The 19,015-nt window shown below is 41.7% G+C and overlaps 1 protein-coding gene across 1 annotated transcript in view; it reads left to right on the top strand.

Moving 5' to 3' along the window:
* The window catches only part of CCSER1 (coiled-coil serine rich protein 1), a 1,077,958-nt gene that overhangs the window by 185,899 nt on the left and 873,044 nt on the right, over positions 1-19,015 (top strand). The window contains exon 4 of the mRNA XM_065405630.1: positions 5,957-6,050. Coding sequence (XP_065261702.1) covers positions 5,957-6,050 — 94 coding nt within the window. The remainder of the gene's footprint in view (positions 1-5,956; positions 6,051-19,015) is intronic.

Genomic DNA, 19,015 nt, shown 5'->3' with positions numbered 1-19,015 from the left:
GACTCTTTCACCGGCAGAAGTTAGTCTAATAAAATATATTCCCTCACCCACATTGTTTTTCTAATATCCTGGGACCGACACAGCTACGACAACACTGCATGTAAGAACTCTTGTTTAGCATGATTGTATAAAACCAGTGTGAATTAAATGCCCCCAATTGATCTAGGTTCTAAATGTCCCAGTTTAATGTCTATATTCAGATATACTAGCTGCAGTTATGAATATTTGTTTTGTAAAAGTTCACTCTTTTAGTACTGCATTTACTTCTCAGCCATAAACTATGATGATCCTGTGCTCCGTTTTCCATTATGCATGACTTTGGCTTTATATAATTATGCTAGTAAAACCATGATGCTGCAGAATGTCTCTTTGAGATGTGAGGTTAGCACATAGTATATATTCACTAGGTACCCCCATAAATGGAACATGGGCATTTTTAAAGTCTGAAGCAGAATCTGGCTGCAATTTCACATGTTTTATTTTATACTCAGGATGTATTAATGCCATCTCAACATATCTGCTGCGGACACCAACAGATTAGCTGCTGTCTTTGGGCTAGGGAATTATTGAGTTTACAATCTGAATGTAGTCTTGTGTACTCATTTTACGTGATTTAAGATGTTTGTCTAATGCATTCTGGACTGCTTATTCAAGTTCATACATTGTTGTTGTTGTTTTTCCTTTTAACGTATACAATATATTAACCAGCTTTTGTCATTAAATACTTTAAGATGCTTTTTAAGAACTGCATGGATTGTTCTTGTAGTCTTTTAAAGTTTGTTACTGCAACATTTAAAAAAACATTTTGTGTGTGAACAGTACTGAATCACTGTATCTTGCAGATATGCTACAGGGAACTTCAATATCATTTTTGATAAAAATGTTCAAACTACGGTACCTAAAAGAACTTCAGCCCACTTCTATTTACATTCCCTTTTCATCATGTATCAGTATAGAACTTAGCACAGTTGGTCATAATCTTTGATTGGTGCCCCTCGTGTAACGCAAATAATAATAATAATAATAGTGGTAGACAGCCCAGTTTTAATATTTTTGCATTCCAGTTTGTGATCCTGGAATTTCTGAAAGGTCCGGGGGTAAAATTTTCACAAATGTACATAAGGAAAAGATGTTAAAATTTATTTAGGTGTTGCAAAATGCCTATATACCTCCAGTGGGATTTTGAGTCTCCAATTTTTAATGAGCTCCAACAACTATTCAAATGTGTTAACAATGTCTAGCATCAAGAGTTTTGTGATCAGCTACAATATTTCCTCCTTTTTTCTTTCAATTTAACAGTGTGTGCAAGATTTTTTTAGGCTAGTATTTTCTGGTTTGTGGCAATACAGTTCTTGGGCTGGGAGTGAGTTTATGTCCACATAAGGGTCAAGTAACATAGTACAGTGAATCCATGTAACAGCTTTTTCATTATTTTTATTTTTGTGCTTGTCACTGCATAGCACAAAACTCATGTCATGAATTCTGCATTTGTCAGCATGAAAAAAATAAATAGTAATTATGAGGCAGACATCCCAACAGCCATCTGAGTTAAACATTTAACATTCAGGTAAAGGGAACAAAACTGTTCTTCTGTTTCAGGTAATTGTAATGGTTGCATGATATTTATTTTCCTTCTGTACAATACCTATTCTTGATTAAGTGAAGGTTTCTGTACTCCTCTGTTGTCACTTTAAACCCCTGGGATCTGTAAATGTAGGTACAGCATTAACAATTGGCTTCTGATCTCAGCCGACGAAGTCGGCTGATAATTGTGGCTGCTGCGAATGACCACTATAGGGAGAGGGAGGCAGAAGTCCTTGTACTACAGGTACAATGTTTCTAGAAGATTATGCCTAATAGAGTTTAAAGGACTGATTTGCGTGTAAGGATCTTGTCTTGTGCTGGGAATGAGAGAAGCAATATATGTGGAGAAAGAGTACTGTGAAATGATTAGAAGTAACATAAATAGTGAAATAATTATTGCAAACCTATCATATCTGGCCACAGCACTCTTAATGAAGGAATATCGGGACTCGGAGAAACCATCCTCAAACCACTCACCGGACAAAGGGCCAGCTTCCTCCAGGACACAACAGACTTCCTCCAGAAACTCCACAACATTGTCATTCTCCCTCAACATTATCATTGTCACCTCCCTATACACCAACATCCTTCACAATGATGGCATCACTGCGGGCCTCAAGTATTTACAAGATAATGGACAACCCTCAGATACCCACCCCAAACACATTGCCAAACTCATCTATTTCATCCTCACCCATAACAATTTTATGTGCAACAACAAACCATGGGAACAGCCATGGACAGCTCCCCAATATGCCAATCTCTTCATGGGCCACCTTGAAGAAGAATTTCTGGACAAATGCACCACGAAACCAATTATATACCTGAGATACAATGATGATATTTTCATCCTCTGGACAGATGACCTAAACTCCCTCATAGATTTCCACCACAACTTCAGCAACCACCACCCTTCCATTAAACACTCTCTGCACCATTCCCACATTAGTATAAACTTCCTGGACACCACAATCAGCTTAAACAATGAAACCCTACCGACAGATATACAAGAAACCCACGGATCATTACACCTACCTTCACGGATCTAGTAACCACTCCAAACACATCAAGAAGAAATCTGTTATCTACAGCCTGGCACTCAGATACCCCAGAATATGCTCAGAGGAGAAAGTCCGGGATACACACCTTAACAATCTTAAAGAGGCCTTCACCAAACAAGGACACTCCACCAGAAAAGAAGATGGCATCATGGAACAGGCCACTCAAATACCCCAAGAGAGCCTGATTCAATAGAGATATCAAACCCACTCCAACCACATACCCCTAGTTGTCATTTATCACCCTGCACTGGAACCACACAGAGTTTCATGAAACAATTATCACACATATTTGACAGGGAACCATCCTGAAAGAAATCTTTCCTGAGCCTGCTCTTTTGGCCTTCAAACGATCCCCAGCGTCTTAAAGCTCATAATCAGAAGCAAGCTCCCCACAGACCAGGACAACAGATGTGAAACCTGTAGATGTATTTCCACAGCTACAATGATCAGCACTCCACACATCACATCTTTCAAGATCCCTGGGACCTACGCATGCTATCACAGCTTGTGGTGTATCTCTTCCAGTGCACTAAATGCCCCAATAACAACTGTGAAACAAGACAATCACCCTGCTATCAAATGAACCTACACAGAAAAATGATAAGCCAAAAAATCTATTTCACCTGTGGATGAATAATTTTCTCAAAGTGATCACTCTATATCTGACCTCTGTTCTAATCCTCAAAGGAAACGTGTACAACATCTTCAAAAGATGAGCCTGGAAGCTTAAATTCATAACTTTGCTAGACACTAAAAATCAGGGACTGGATAGATACATTGGATTTATGGCTTATTACAACAGTCTATAACCCACTACCTCCCTCACCCCAGCTTTTTTCCTCCCTCTTTCCCCATAATGACTGGAGAAGTGAATGGGTCACTTCACCTTGAATGGTCCCTTGAAATATTTGTTAACTACTTATGCTAAACAATCTATTTCACTTTGTATTTAGCTGTGACATACTGAGTACATTTACTAGACCTGAAGAAGAGCTCCGTGTAAGCTCAAAAGCCTCTCTCTCTCTCACTGGGAGAGGTTGGTCCAGTAAAAGATTACCTCACGCACATTGTGTCTCTAATGATTTGCCACTGAAGTCATCAAGTGCCTGGGCCAATCTTCTGTGTGTATGTATTTCTCTGTATTTATTTTGCTCTGTCTATTATAAAGTACATTGATCTCTACTGTATGACATTTAGCCTTATGATGAATGAGCTGGTGCACTAGAATAACAATGTGACATTCCTAAGGAGAATAGGGCCTGAACCAAAGCCTATTGAAGTCAGTGTGAGTCTATCCATTGACTTCAATGCACTTTAGATTGGGCCCATATTGCAAACACATTGGACCTAGTACTGCAGTGCTTCAGAGACTAGTACAGTTGCTGTTGACCTCAGTGGGAGTTTAGTCTGAGCATGGACTAAAAAAGAACTGCAGAATTGGGCCTATTATGTTGTCTGGTGTAGATTCACTAATATGGCACTTCTTGCAAAAATGTATATGTTGTCTTCATTTAGAAGAATGTATTATCAACTAAACAAGTAACTGAATGGTCTGGCTTTATCCTAGTCATACTGAATGTAATAGTGCCTGGAGTTGAACGTATATTAGATCACCTTTTTTCTCCTTTTTTAAAATCACTCTGCTTCCCCCATATACTTCTCATTGTAAATAATGACATGCAAGATTAAATACGCAGAGACAAAATGCAAGATTATTCACTATATTTTTAAGCAACATTTCAGGTGATTCTGGGAGTGGCTAATTTCAGCGATTTGCCTCTAACCTTAATATCCCACAGTTGGCTGACGTGGGGAATGGGAACAGCAGAATATCAGACAACGCAAACTGTACCTCTCCAACTGGAGTCCACACAAGTGAATATGAATTGTCTGGCTATCCACTGGCTACACCACCAGCATGTTCACTTTGCCTCTTTCTAAATGGTAGACACACATTTTGGAGGCCTTCTAGGCAGTACATTTAAGATTTACATGGGTGCGGATGTCCCTTCAGGACTTGATCCACAGTCCTTTTATCTTCTCAGAAACTGGTTCTTTAGTTGAACTACATGGAGATGGGTGTTGGGGGCAGAAGCGTGATGCCAACAAATTGCGCTATTATGTCTTACTTCCCAAATTTGGTTTTCACCTTGATGACTTCCAAAAGTGTTGTGTCTCACAAACCCTGAGTATCCAGTTGTAGTTGAAACATACAACAAAAATCAATATGAAAATCTTGAAAGAAAACAATAACTAAGGGAAATGAAGTAACCAAATACCAGATCCTGACTTTCTCAGCTGGTCTTTGCCCACCCACAAAAATATTTACCAGTTTGTGAGTAGTTTGGTTCTGCCCAAATTCCTTTTTTATCCTAAGTTTCCCAATATTTATATCTTATATGAATAGGCAATAAATATATATTGATTGTTGGTATGAAAAACAAAGCATGTAGTCCTAATTTAAATTGGAGATAAAACTACTGTTTTGTTTATGTTTCACCTTTAGTTTTGCAGAAACACAGAAAATATATTCCTCTGAGAAGACATTACAAGAACAAAATCATAATTTTACAGATAGCAATAGTCACATTTTTGATGTAAATATAAATACTCATGATCCTGTAAGAAAAGTGCCAAAAGGAAGTGGCAAATAAATTTTTACTTAGGTTATTAGTTCATTTAATTTTTCTGTAGCTCAGTTCAGCCACAGGGGCAATTTTTATTCTGCTAAACTGGGGCCAGATTTTAATATTTTTCCTCCAGGCATAGCTCTGTTAATTTCACGCAGATAACCTGTGGAGTAAGATACATGAGTGCAGGTGAGATAATCTGGCCCTCTGGATTTAAATGAGAGCAGAATTTGGCCTATTGTGCTTATCCAGTCTGTGGGCCAGGCTCTGATCCCCTTACTCATGCTGAGTAGCACCTTTCTCCACAAATAATCCTGCTGATGTCAATAGGGCTATTTAAGTAAGGTGCATGTGGGAAGGACTCAGCATGTGGAGGTGTATCAAAAACTGGTCATCGATGGTTGTATGAATGTGTGCCTTATCACAAGGGGGTGGGGGAAGCTAGCGTAAGACATTCTGCAGTGTACTTAATTTCTCAGTTTCACCATTGCTACAACTTAAAAGTGAAGGTAGTTTGAAGTTGTACACAGTATTGCAGAGACTATTAATTCAAAGAGCGTTCCTGTTGTTAATTTTTTAATCTAATCATTGATGCATCCACCTAAGTTTGAGAGCTCCCAATACTCTGGTTCAGTGTTGATGGCTGATCTTTCTGAATGCTTGCTTTGCTTTCATATACAGGATGTTCTGAATAACTTGGGTTCCTGTGAGTTGGATGAAGATGACCTCATGCTTGATTTGGAATTCCTAGAAGAGCAGCATCACCATCGTTCTGGTAAGTCATACAAACACTGGATATTTACAACTTGAATATTATGTATGTAATGTAACATAAAGGAAAAAATTAAGTGCACTTACTTAGAAGTAATAAAAATTAATTGGGGTGGGGGGAGAGGATTATGCATTTAGAAGCTTAATGGTTCTAATTGCCTTTGGGAACTGGCATGCAGGATATCATGTTCTTTACACTTCAGTTGCTGATTCCTTGCTTAACATCATTTGAGATGCTGTCATTACTTGGCGATCAAGCCTTTTTACTATGGATCACTTCATACGGCCAATTATCACACTGAGGCAATTTTTACAGATGCAAAAGAATCCCAATTGCACAGCATCAAGGACAGAATCATTTGGTTTTCCAGATGGTTAAAATGACTAGTGCCTACCGCGGAGCCACCAAAAGGCCACTGCAGATATTAGTGAGCCTGTTTTTTGGGTGTGTGTTAGAATATGTCTTAGCATGGTGCTTAACCCTTTGTCACACTTACTTTCAATTAATGTTTACTAATATAGCTACAAAGAATATGAACTTCTCTCACTACTTGTTTTTATGTGCAATTTGATCTTCTCTTTTACTTTTAGTTATACTGTGTAATCTGAATTAATACCAAATGACCAGAGCTGTTGATGGTAGGCAACTAACAAACACTAATGCTTGTAACCACAGTCAACTCAGATTGTTTTCAGAGCCATGTTGTAACAGGAATAAATGAGATCTTGATATGTACTGGCACCTCACAGAGCGAAATTCAGCATTCACTGAGCTTTGAAATTAAGTCATTTAGGCCCAGATTTTTAAAGGCATTTAGGAGTTGCTGCACTCACTATTGCCTGTCTCATTTTCAAAAGACTAAATCTTCTGAAGCGTCTAAATCCTTTAAAAAATGAGGCTTAGGCTCCTAAATCAGTTAGGCATTACAATTCTGAGCACAGCAACACTTAAATACCCTTGGAAATCTGGGCCTAAATGACTTAATTGAAACCTGATTTAGGTCAATGGACAGAGTCCCATTGACTTCCAAGGGCTTTGGGTCAGCCCATAATGCATATGAGATTTACTCCTTGCAACAAGTAGAGCTGTGTTTTGTAGCTGTTCATGACACACTGTCTGACCTAGTAACAATAAAATTGGTTGAACTGTGTTCGCATGGTGTTTTTCTGCAACACAGTTGGATAAAATACGCATGCAAGACGCTTAACATGCTGCTAACGCTGTTTGCATCACTTTATTATGGGGAAAGACTGAGTAGCTATTCCATAGTGTCTCAATAGGAAGCAGAGTAGCCAGAGGCCATGCATATGGAACGGCAGTACCAGCACTATCCTACTGAGTGGAGGGAGGATGAGCCAAAGTGGGTAAACATGGACAGAGTCCTATATAAACAGCCAATTAACAATGCCACAAACTGGTTATAGCAGGGGTGGCCAACTTGAGCCTGAGAAGGAGCCAGAATTTACCAGGGTACATTGCCAAAGAGCCACAGGAATATGTCAGCAGCCCCACATCAGCTCCCGCCCTCCATCCCCCAGCGCCTCCCACCCACCGGCAGCCCCGCCTATCAGTGCCTCCCGCCTGCCGCAGTCAGTTGTTTCGCATGTGCAGGAGGCTCTGGGGATGAGGGGGGAGAAGTGAGGGCATGGCAGGCTCGGGGGAAGGGGCAGGGGCCTTGGGGAAAGGGATAGAGTGGGGGCGGGGTGGGGGAGGGGGTTGAGCAGTGAGCACCACCTGGCACATTGGAAAGTTGGCATCTGTAGCTCCAGCCCCGGAATCAGCGCCTATGCAAGGAGCCGCATATTAACCTCTAAAGAGCTGCATGCGGCTCCGGAGCCACAGGTTGGCCACCCCGGTTATAGGAAGACATCTCTCTGTGAATAGGTGTTGGTTGAAGGTGGTCTATCTACTTAACTCTAAATGTTAAAATAACAAACCTTACCTTTTAACACTTTAAGAAATCAGGACAATTATGCTTTTATTCCTTCCTTGGATTTACTGGATTAAATTCCTGTACATTAAAACTCACTAAAAAGTAACCGGAAGATCATATTTATTCTCTTGTGAAATTGTCACGTTATTGTCAACTTCATTTGAAATTCTGAAAAGGGAAACTCTGATCCTAAAAAAAACGGCTGCTTTTTGCAGCCGTAACTAGTAAAATTAAAAACAGCTGCTAGTCTGACTTGGACTGCTATGAGTTTTGAAGCTGGGAGCCACAATGGTCTGCTGAGAGAATTCCAAAATTTCTGTTGGCCGGTGTAGTGAGGCAGAGTGGCCTCCCTTTGGACTGGAGTGCGAGGGAGCACTACACTCCCCTTGGTGGGCGAAGCCGAACTCACCCCGCCCCCCCCTCGCTAGAAGGACTGGGGCGGGACAGGAAGTATAAAGGGAGGGCCCTGCAGGTCAGTTGAGTGGGAGCCAGCAGGCTAGACAGACACCTGCTGCGGCGCCCAGGAGCTGAATCCATGCTCTGCCACGCCCTGCCCCCGGTGGAGACGGACCCAGATGAGGGGTTACCGGGACTACCGTCGGCTGTCTACCCAGAGGAGCCCAAGGACTGGTGGATACCCAGGTACCAAACCCTGGGGAGGTAGGAAGTAGCCCAGGGGCAGCCGACGACTAGCTGGCTACAGGGCTGACCACTTCTAGGTTGGTGTGTTGCGGCTGGATCCCCACTGGCCCAGGGGCAGACCTCTCTGCCACTGCTAGGGCCCTGGGCTGGGACACGGTGGAGTAGGGCAGGCCTGCATCACCTGCCCCCCAAACCCCAGGGTGGCAGACTCCTCACCTTAGGCCAGGAAGCCTGTGCTCCCCGAACATCCCTGTCAGCACCCTAGACTGCCTGCTGGGTGCTCAATCCCTTTTGGAGCCCCCGAGACTGTGTGGGGTGCTCACCCCTACCTGAATCCCGAGACTGTATGGGTTTGCTGGCTGCCTGAGCCTAAAGCCTGCTCCCTGCTCTGCCCCACCCAAAGGGCTAGCTAGGGCTACAGACTCTGTATATTTGCTGGCTGCCTCGACCCGGAGGCATAGGCGATAGGCTTCTACTAGCCCAGCCCCGCCCGAGGGCAGGGGCCTCAGACTGTTAATTGGTGTCAGCCCCAGCTGAGTGGGCTGTAGGCTAACGACTAGGTCAGAGTGCCCCCACCCAAGGGTCGGGATAGGAGCCTGGACTATTGTTGTGTGGTTGCTTTTGTTAGACGGACCCTGCCCGGGTGGCCTGAGCCTGAAGACTATTGCCCCTACAATGAGGCAGAATGACTTCCAGACCTACTGGAGAGCGAGGGACCACTACACTGGTCCCTGAGTTCTAGTCAAATTAATAGTTATAAGAGAAGAGGTATTACAAATAGGAATTGGTCTTTTTAAAAATTACAGTTTATTACCTGCAATTTGCTAAACATAAATTAGTTGATATTTCAAATAGGGCCCTAGTACTACTATAGTTTGTAATTTTTAGATGTCTTCTTGGAATCATCCAAAATGTTAGAATCCAGATGTTGTAGAGATGGTGTTTGATTCATTAGCTGTGTAGTACCTCAGTGAGAATTTGATTAATGTGCCTTATTATTTTGCAAGTGGAACTTCTAATTCAATTACCTCTCATCAAAAGTATAGAGTATGCACCACAGTGAGTCGTGGATGATTTGAATGAGCATATTCTTTAACAAAATTAAACTTTCTTGTGAGCATTTCCCTGCACTGTAATGCTCTCTCTCTAATCTAAAAGTTTCTCTTGGGATCAGCCTCCCTGTTACAAGGTTCAGAAGGGCTGCAGCTAGACAATCCTGATTACAAAGTGAGTCACTGGCTCAGAGATCAAGATGATAGTTGTACAAAGAGCAGCAGGAGGCTGCAAAGAAGGGGAGAACCTCAGAAAATTGTAGAGAGACTACAGACAGTATGAAGGGCTCCTGCAGCGAAGATCTAGAGACCAAGGGTGTTGGAGATGAGAGGAGCCCAGGCAGCGAGGCTCCAGTGGGGAAACCTGGATGGAGTTTGGGCCTAAAAGTTTAACTTCAGCTAGGAAGAGCAGGGAAGACGGGCTGTGAGGAAAAAGAGCTCCAGCTGTGATTTTTTTTGTGCTGATGGACTTTATTTTGGGACCCAGAGGAACGTTAAGAGCTATTTCTGTTGTTAAACTGGCCCCAGGCAGGGCTGGTATTAACCAGAGAGAAGCTCATGTGCAGTTAGTTGTTAAGGGGCCCTGGAGAGTGGAAAGAGAAACAGTGTGTCACAGAGGCCCCTTTGGCCACAAGGGGGTGCCCAGGAGTCGGCCCAACCTTGTTACGCGCTCAATAGTGAGTACACAGTTGGTATTTTTAGCTCCATATCACAGGAACCAAAGTGCAGCCGTAGCATATAACTGATTTCTAATATGGTGCCTAGTATGGAGGACATCAGAAAAACAGAATGTTGTAAGAAGAATTATTGTGTAGAAAGTAGATAGAATTTTTGTTGCAATAAGAATAGTCAGAATGGTTAATATGTCTGATTGCCAGGGGAGAATTCCTTTTTTAAGGCAAAAACAAACCGCAAAACTACCAGTACTCACTGTGGCTCCAATATTCCAATGTACATTTTTTAGTAACAGTGTTAATGCCATATTTGGATTCTAGGACCCAGATCCTGAAGAAGGTTTTGTGCTTGCAGTTCCTTACTCCCAACTGATTCTTTCATGGTTCTGCTCAGGTATTAAGGTCCACATTTGCAGCTCCCTTTGCAGGATCGTGCCCTTACACACTTATTTGTAAATAGGCATGTTCTACACCTGAAAATTATGCTGGAAAATTATTCAAACATAAGTTAATGTTTACAGCTCAGGTAACTTGGGGCTTGATCCTGCATGAGATATGTGGTGCAAATCAAGACATAGCTTTGAAAAACAGGCTACACTCACATGCGAGTAAGTGCACGAGCTTGTCTTCCATAATTCACAATGAAGCAAGCCCCACAGAAGAGAGGAGATCAAGTCTATTGTGCTAAAAGGGCTACCACCCTATTCCACCCCATAAATACACTTTGTGGAAAATGATGTAAACTTGTTTTCAGACAGTAAGACAATGCAAAAAACATATTTAGAGCAATACAAATATCCCATTGATTTTCACATAACCTCCATTAGAAAAACAAATTCCATAATAACAGCACTGGTCCTTCTTCTGTGTGGTATCCCTTGTTTTCTTGTTTATGAAGGATAGAAGATAAAAGCGCTCTTAAAAATATAAAGTACCCCAGTTATTTTTTAATAGCTGACACAAAGCATGCCCAGAAAAATGACTATTTCCAATCTGAAGGTCTTTAAAAAAAAAAAATCTAAAGCTCTGTCATGATTTTAAATTACTTGTATACATTGCACGTGACCAGAATCATGATCATTTCTAAACTGAGCTGCTTATAAAAAATTGAAGTGCCCCAATAATTTTATAATGTTTTTAAATGGCAGAAGCCTGGGAATGTTAATCAATTTTGCAATGAAGGTCCTGCTTAAAAGACACAAAAGGGGGAAAAGTTCTGCAATTTTAAATAAAAATGTACAGAATGGACTCATGTAAAGCCGCCAGAGTGTAGTTTCACAAGTATTTAAATCTGGAAGCGAGTCGCAGTCTAATACAGAAGTCTGAAACCTATTGATTAGTATAAGATGGAACCTGTCAAAAACTGATGCCAAAATGTTCAGAATTGGGTACTTACATTTAGCTACCCAAATTCATTTCTAGGTGCTTAAGTTGAAGCTGCAGGTGCTCAGCATCTCTGAAAATCAGACTCCTTATTTCGGTACCTAAATATGGATTTAAGCGGCTGCTTTTAAACAACCAAGTTTGACCATTTTTGATCAGATCCTCAGCTGGTGTAAACTGGTGTAGCTGGTTTAAATCAGCGAAACAGTGCCAATTTTTAGTAGCTGAGGATCTGGCCCTTTGACCCTATATTCTAAATAAAAACGTTTAAAGAATTTAACACTTCCAGTTAACTATCCAAAATAACCTTTATGTGCAGAGATGGAGCATATAAGATAATTGATGCTGCTTTGTTCATGTTCAGAACACTTGCCTGCTGCAGCTAAGGATCAAATTCCATGGTTCAGTGCATGAACTGATTGCTGCAGGGGTCAGGAAGTATTTTCTCTCTTCTCCCCCCATGTAGTAGTAATAGTAGAAATAATAATATTTAGCACTGATGATGTTCGCTAGCTAGCTAGTAGAGTAAAGGTGGAAGTGGGCATCACCATAATAAAGCGCTAAATATACTGGTAATTGGCAGAGTGTAGGAGACCAGCCTTGATGGATCACTGATCCAACTGGTACAGTGTGATGAGGATTATGATCCTGTAGTGCATAAATCCTTAATAAGTTAGTCACAGTTAGTAGAGACCTGTGAGGTGGCATGACAAGCTCTAGAAGCCAAAATCAACATAGTTAAGGTAGTGGTCATCCCTCTTGAAAGTACAGTATAGAAACTGTTTACGCAGATCAGAGAAGGTACTTTTTTAATGGACTAGGTGAGGTTATGTGGCACCTCCCTATTAACTGTTCCCCATTAAAAATATATTGTCTTTTAGGCTGCCAGGGCTTAAATATCTTTTGAAGCTGCTATTAAAAGTTTATAATAATATACTAGACTTAATGTTTCTAGCACTGTTAATTCCCAAGATATTCTCTAAACCTAGAGTAAGACATGTTCCCTCTCCTGAAGAGTTTACAATCCAAGATTGTCAAGAGAAGAAGAGATGAGAGGAACAATCGTTCTGGTTTTATATTTTTTAGTGGGATTTTTTGGTATGTGCTATATGTAGATATATTTTGACTGTAAGGGATTATTCGATATATCAATTTATGATGTACAAATATTTATGTTCAGATATGGCACTGATTTTTTTATTCTTTCTGTGTGAAAAATAAGAGTAAATAGGTCCATTTTTTATTTTTTGGTTTAAAGTTTAACAATGTGATGCTGTAGCTATGTCACCGAAATATCGGGTCCACCTAGCTGAGAGCCAATAACAGCCAGACAGGGATAAGGAAGAGTTGCTTTATTCTGCAGAAGAAAGGAGAGCCTTGCACTTTGGTACAAAGACTCTGTCTTACACACATTTTACAGATCCTTTATACACATTCAGACAAAGGTCCTTGCTGTGTTAACACTTGATTGGTGGTTGTCAGACCCGTGCTTTTGCTATCTGGTCAGTGAAAACCGGCTTGGGACCAGCTCCAACTACCTTAACGCCTTGAGAGGGAAGACAGTTGAAAAGTTCAGGCGACTGTGTCCTTTAGGTGTCTGCTTCCCCCTAATGGCCGTTGGTTGACATAACCGCTGCTAACTGTTAAGGGGGGGGTCACTAGTAACTTTCACAGTCCCCCCCTTCGGGCCTGACAAGCTTAAAAATTGTCAGGCCCGTTACGCAATTTGCGATCAAGCTGGAGGGACAGATACTGGGTTTTCTTATGGACAGCAGAGCTTTTGATCATAGCATTACATAGGCATTTGGCACATTGTATCATTATCCAAATAACACATAGAAAGAAAAGAAAGAAAAGAATCCATTTAACAATTGTTCGAAAGAGCCCCGTAAACCATGACCCAAGGTCTGGAAGGAGGTCCTCAAAACTAAAGGTGTGATCAAGAGATACAGCATGGAAAACAACAGGAGCATTTTTAATGGCTTGTAAATCCTGCTCAATTAAGCCAGAATGATTAACATAGAAACAACATTTTTCCCTGATACGAGCACAAGCCCCGCCTAATTCAGCATTCATAGCATCTAACACACGTCTATTTTGCAAAGCTATTTCTGCCACCTCATCAATCTCCTGTTTCAACTTCTGGAAAGCGTTTATTGATGCATTAGCTATTTTTTCTAGTTCTGCAGAAATATTTACCACTGCTTTTTCTAGCTCGGCTACCCCCAACCCAGGAATGAGCGCACGAACAAAGGAGTGAAACCCTGTTTGCCTGACTACTAGGGGATTGTTGGCGCATTTCGCTCGAGTCCTTATGGGGAGGGGGGGGCGGTGAAAAACGTATGGGAATAGCTGCCCAGGTTGAGGATCTGGCTGGAATCCAATGTGTCGTTTACTTGGACATCTGGTAACACCCGGGCCACACCACACCGACCTTGCCAACCTGGAGGAAGAGCTTTGTAGACACTGTGGCCACAGATAAAATACAAGCCAGGGGTCTCTAAATAGAGGGTAAGGGTATTACCGCAACTCGATGGCACCAGGTCACCCATTCATCCCAGCGCCAGGACTTACTCACTAGGTGGTCCTGGCACCTCCAATGGGAAACATTTAAGTCTCCTAGGGCATGGGTATTGTTTAAAATGGCCCCACAATCCGTAACCCCAAATATGTTAGCTGTGAAACTTGCAAGTGATCCCATGGACTCCGGGCATCCAGACATCCTTTCAAGGGATGTGTGGGGCAACAGAATGCCAGAGTAAATATCCATATAATACATATGTGTCTTATTTATGGGGCCTAACGGAAGGAATGAGGGAAACCACTGCCCTTGATAATGAATGCCTGTTGGTTTCACAGTAAAGGCCATGTGCAGGAGACAAGGGGGGGGGTTGGGCGTTCTCAGGGGTATTTAAAGGGTAAAGGGTTCCATTTCTGACCTCAAACTGAAGGGTTTGATTACAGGCCTCCAGGGGAAGGTAGCCCACTTCCCTCCCACTTCCTTCAGCATTTTCCAGACAAAGGGGCAGGTTATACCTGATCCCAAGAACTTCAAAAAGAGGGACCCCCTTAGCTGCCCAGTAATAATGCCAAACTTCAGACCTTCTCCCATATTTGTCATATTGATATTCCCCAACCCATGCCCATTCCGTGCGCATTGGTAGGATCAGAAATGTAGTGTTTTGGGTTGTAGCATTGTATCAGAAAACAGACATTTGTTTCTCCTTAATAGCCAGATCTTTTTTAAAAAATGGGATATTATAAATTCTCTAGGGCAGGATAGAATATAGCTTCTGCTTTTCATTTGGATAAAAGATTTAATTATTTTTTGAATGGCAAATTAAAATTGTCATACCAGACTCTGATCTCTTTCACTTCTTTTAATAAGAGATTCAAATTCACAATTATCAACCCCTGTAATAAGAACAATCCAGTGTATTTGTTCGCATTGTGTTAAAAAGTGAAAGTTGTATTAGATGGGCTTATCAAGTTTTTGAAAGCCTGATAGGCCTTAGGCCAATATCTGTTGATACTCAGCCAAATGAAAATGTTGGTGTAATGGCCCAGTGATGTCAATTAGGAATTAATTAGGTAGTTGCTAAATTATTTTGAATTTGATGAACAAGAAGTGTGGAAATTCTGCAGTGAATTAGGAGCTCCTCCTGTGCCTATTAATTAAAGGTAGTAATTTTTGTTATTAATTTTTAATGGGTAGTAGCACAGCTCAGCTGAGACGGAACCCCATTGGTTTTGAATATAGAACCAGCCCTCACACAAGGATAAATATAAAGAACAACTGCTGGGTAGTGTAGCCTATAAAGATAATGCTTGACTGTATTTATATGGAAATGTGTTGAAATGTAAGTAGGCCCAAAATCTATTTCCTAAAAATAGGCTTGACAATTATCAAGTGATGCCTCGCAAAATATGAGTAAAGTGATATAAGACAATTCAGAGGCAAATTGAAGATAAATTAGGCTATAATCCCAGGTCACATTGTAAGCATGTTTTGGTCCTAGTTGGTTTTTACAAGTGTTCTAAACAAAATGTTAATGTTTTGGAAAATGCTATTTGTATTGATAGTTATTGGTATGACATTTAAGCAGGTGTTAATGAAAGATTAGTTTAATGTTAAACAGGCAGTGAGAAAGTAGAAAATATTTAATTACGATTAAAAAGGTGGATTAATTAATGCTAATTAAGGGACTGTGACTGGGTGAAGACTTCCCACTGCTGGAGACCTCAGGGTCCTGCCACACTCAGTCCCAGAGAGGAGCCTAGTAGTCCTTCAAGTGGCCTAGTGTGGCTGCAGGGGAAACAGCCAATCAGAAGCGTTGCAGGAGTGGCCAATCAGTGGCCCGGAGGGCTACATAAAAAGGAGTAGCAGAGACAGAGTCAGTCAGTTGCTGCCTGGAGCTGCAAGAGAGAGCACCATGTTCCTGGCTGGCTGGGAAGAGCAGCAGGACCATGGACAGCTCAGTGCGGGTAGGGCTGAGCTCAGGGAGGGCTGCCAAAGACCGGGAGGGCTAAGAAGAAGCTCCTGGCTCGCAGTGGGGACCCAGCAGGGACTGAGCCTAAAAGCCCTGGGGTTATGGCCACATACCAGGGCTGGGAGAAGGTAAAGATATATCCCCTCGGAAGCAGTTTGTTCTATTCCACCTACAGCACCACAAACTGAGAGACTTCAGGCACACACTCGATCGGGGAGCACGGGGGAGGGGGGGACGGAGCCCGGGGGGGGGGGAGGGCGGCCGGAGCCCTGGGAGGAGGGCGGCGAGCCCCCCGGCGGCCAGAGCGTCGGGGGCAGGGCGGCGAGAGGGCGGCGAGCCCCGGCTGGGGCTCGGCTCTCCCCCCAGCGGCCAGAGCGCAGGGCGGCGAGCCCCAGGAGGGGCTCGCCGCTCTCCCCCCAGCAGCCGGGGGGAGGGCGCGGGGGGGAGGGCGGCTGTGGCCCCGCTCTCCCCGGTGGCCCGAGCGCCGCGCCGCCCCCCTCCAGGTGCCGCCCCAAGCACCAGCTTGGTTGCCTGGTGCCTGGAGCCGGCCCTGAATGTGAGTATAAATGCTGTGTATATTGTAATGACTGCTTGCTTAACTAATTATTTAATATTAAATAAAGTTTTTAATTTTGTCACTCGTGTTATTCACAGTCCTCCACTAAATTATGTTATCCATAGCTGCCCTGCAGGCTCAAACATTAAAGAATTCAGTTTTGTTTTATTCCTTATTTTTAAATGGCTAATTAGGAACACAAAAATCAAAGGTTACAGTAGCAAAACTATGGATGGGGACTGGAATGATCAATAATGGGTGTAAGACAACATCGTGTTTGTTGGAGACAGGTAGACACAAACTACAAACTGCATATGGATAAAAATACTTGTTTCTGAATACAATACATATTCAGAAAGCCATAACGAGGGAAAATAGGAGCCTGCTCTGTAGGGCATGTTGCAGTTATAGAAGAGTGAGGGCCAGATCCTTATCTAGTGTAAATTGGCATAGCTGCATTGAAGTCAAGAGTTCTACTGTGCGCCAATTGAAGATCTGGCCCTAAGTGTGGGAGAATACAGGGTATCCTTGAGTGTTGCAAGCTTCAGGCAAATTGAGGTTAGGTCATGTTGTAAATTAGGCTGTGGAGAAGAGCCATCACCTGAAGCAGCAGTGGCTTTGGCACAAAGGTTGGCTGTTTGCATGCACTTTCAGTTGGAATGAAAATGCACCAAATGGAAGTCTTGCAGGAGGAGAATGAAACTGTTATAGGACAAAATGATGGTCCTCAGAATAAAACTATGGGAATTCCTAGGAAGCAGACCTACTTAGAGGGAAGTTGTATCTGGGTGTCTTATGGGGTGTTTGGTGGATAACTTTCTTTCAGTTCAGAAAACCATTAAACCGGAGTTTGGTTTTACATACAAAATGGGAAAAAAACATTCTTACTATATACAATTTGGGCACCACGACTAATCAGTGATAATCTGCTGGGAATTTAAATATTTTAGCTCACTCGTGTTTTTATTTCCAAGTGTGTCGCTTCTTGCAGTTGGTTATGTCTTTGTGCATAGCATCTGTAGGCTTATTTGGATTTTCAATGGGAATTGGGCAACTAAACTTGCATTTGTGCCTTTGAAGATCTCTTCCCTCCTCCATATAGATTTGCATACATGAAACATCAGAATTAAACATGAGCAGCATCAATTTAGTTTTATAGTTGAGATTCCCTATCCACATTTAGATCTATAAGTTTCAGAACAAAATAAACCCAGGTAGCTAAATTAACAAAGAATACCATGCCACTGCTAATAATCAGATGCTCATATTACTTAGTGTCTAGAACAATGGCATCCTGGTTCAGAACTAAGGCTCCTAGTGCTACCATAATACAAATAATAATGAGCATGAAATAAATCAAACACGTGACTTTGCTGCATGTATGTCATAATACAGATCTCCTAGCAAAAATTAAAAAGAAAACAGGAACTATTGAACCGTTATTCTTATTTATTTTTATTACTTTATGCAATAGTTTATATACTTGTTCTTCAACAAGAGAGCCTCTTGTTAAAACGATGGAGCAGTACAATTAGTTTAAATTCAGAGTAAACCAGTTTCAGGCCTTACAATCCTATTATTTAAATTTCTATATGGTTTGGAAGCATGGGTTGTTTTGTAAGCTGTGATTTGTGATTAAATGAGTTTCTCCAAAAACTGGAAAAGGCTAGAAACGAAGGTTTTTCAAATCTCCTGAACATCATTTTACTGGGGCTGGACATTTCTCCCTGAAGCCTAATAGAATGAATCTGACACAGTAAGAGAATAACTTAAATCCTCCAGTGAAATAAATAAAAGTTGTCATTTGCTAAACTTCTTTTAACTATGATGTACGCAGCTTCTTAAAGAACACCAGATACCCAGGGAAGTAATCTTGTGGGCTTTTCAATGAAGGAGTCAGTGATGTTCCAGATGCCAAATGATGCTCTAAAACTGCATATTTATGTTTGGTGGAAATGATGTTACAAGACTCAAACCATTGGCTAATGGAAATGTAAAAAAACCTTACAAGGCTGGTACCACATCTGCAGTATTTTTAAGATATTGTTGTGTTAGAGTGGAATTGAATGGAGGTGAGTGACTGGAATCTTACAGAAAAAAGATTATATTTGGTAGTATATTGTAAGTAGTACAATAACTTATGTACCACTTGTAAGTACTTTAACAAAACTAAGCGTGAACTAAAGGCCTAGTCTTTGTTCAGTAGCCTATATAAAATCAACTGGGTACATTCAGTCT

The sequence above is a fragment of the Emys orbicularis genome, chromosome 5 (genome assembly GCF_028017835.1).
Source record: "Emys orbicularis isolate rEmyOrb1 chromosome 5, rEmyOrb1.hap1, whole genome shotgun sequence".
NCBI lineage: Eukaryota > Metazoa > Chordata > Testudines > Emydidae > Emys > Emys orbicularis.
The sequence above is the reverse complement of the archived record's forward strand: the minus strand, read 5'-3'. Positions and strand labels throughout refer to the sequence as shown.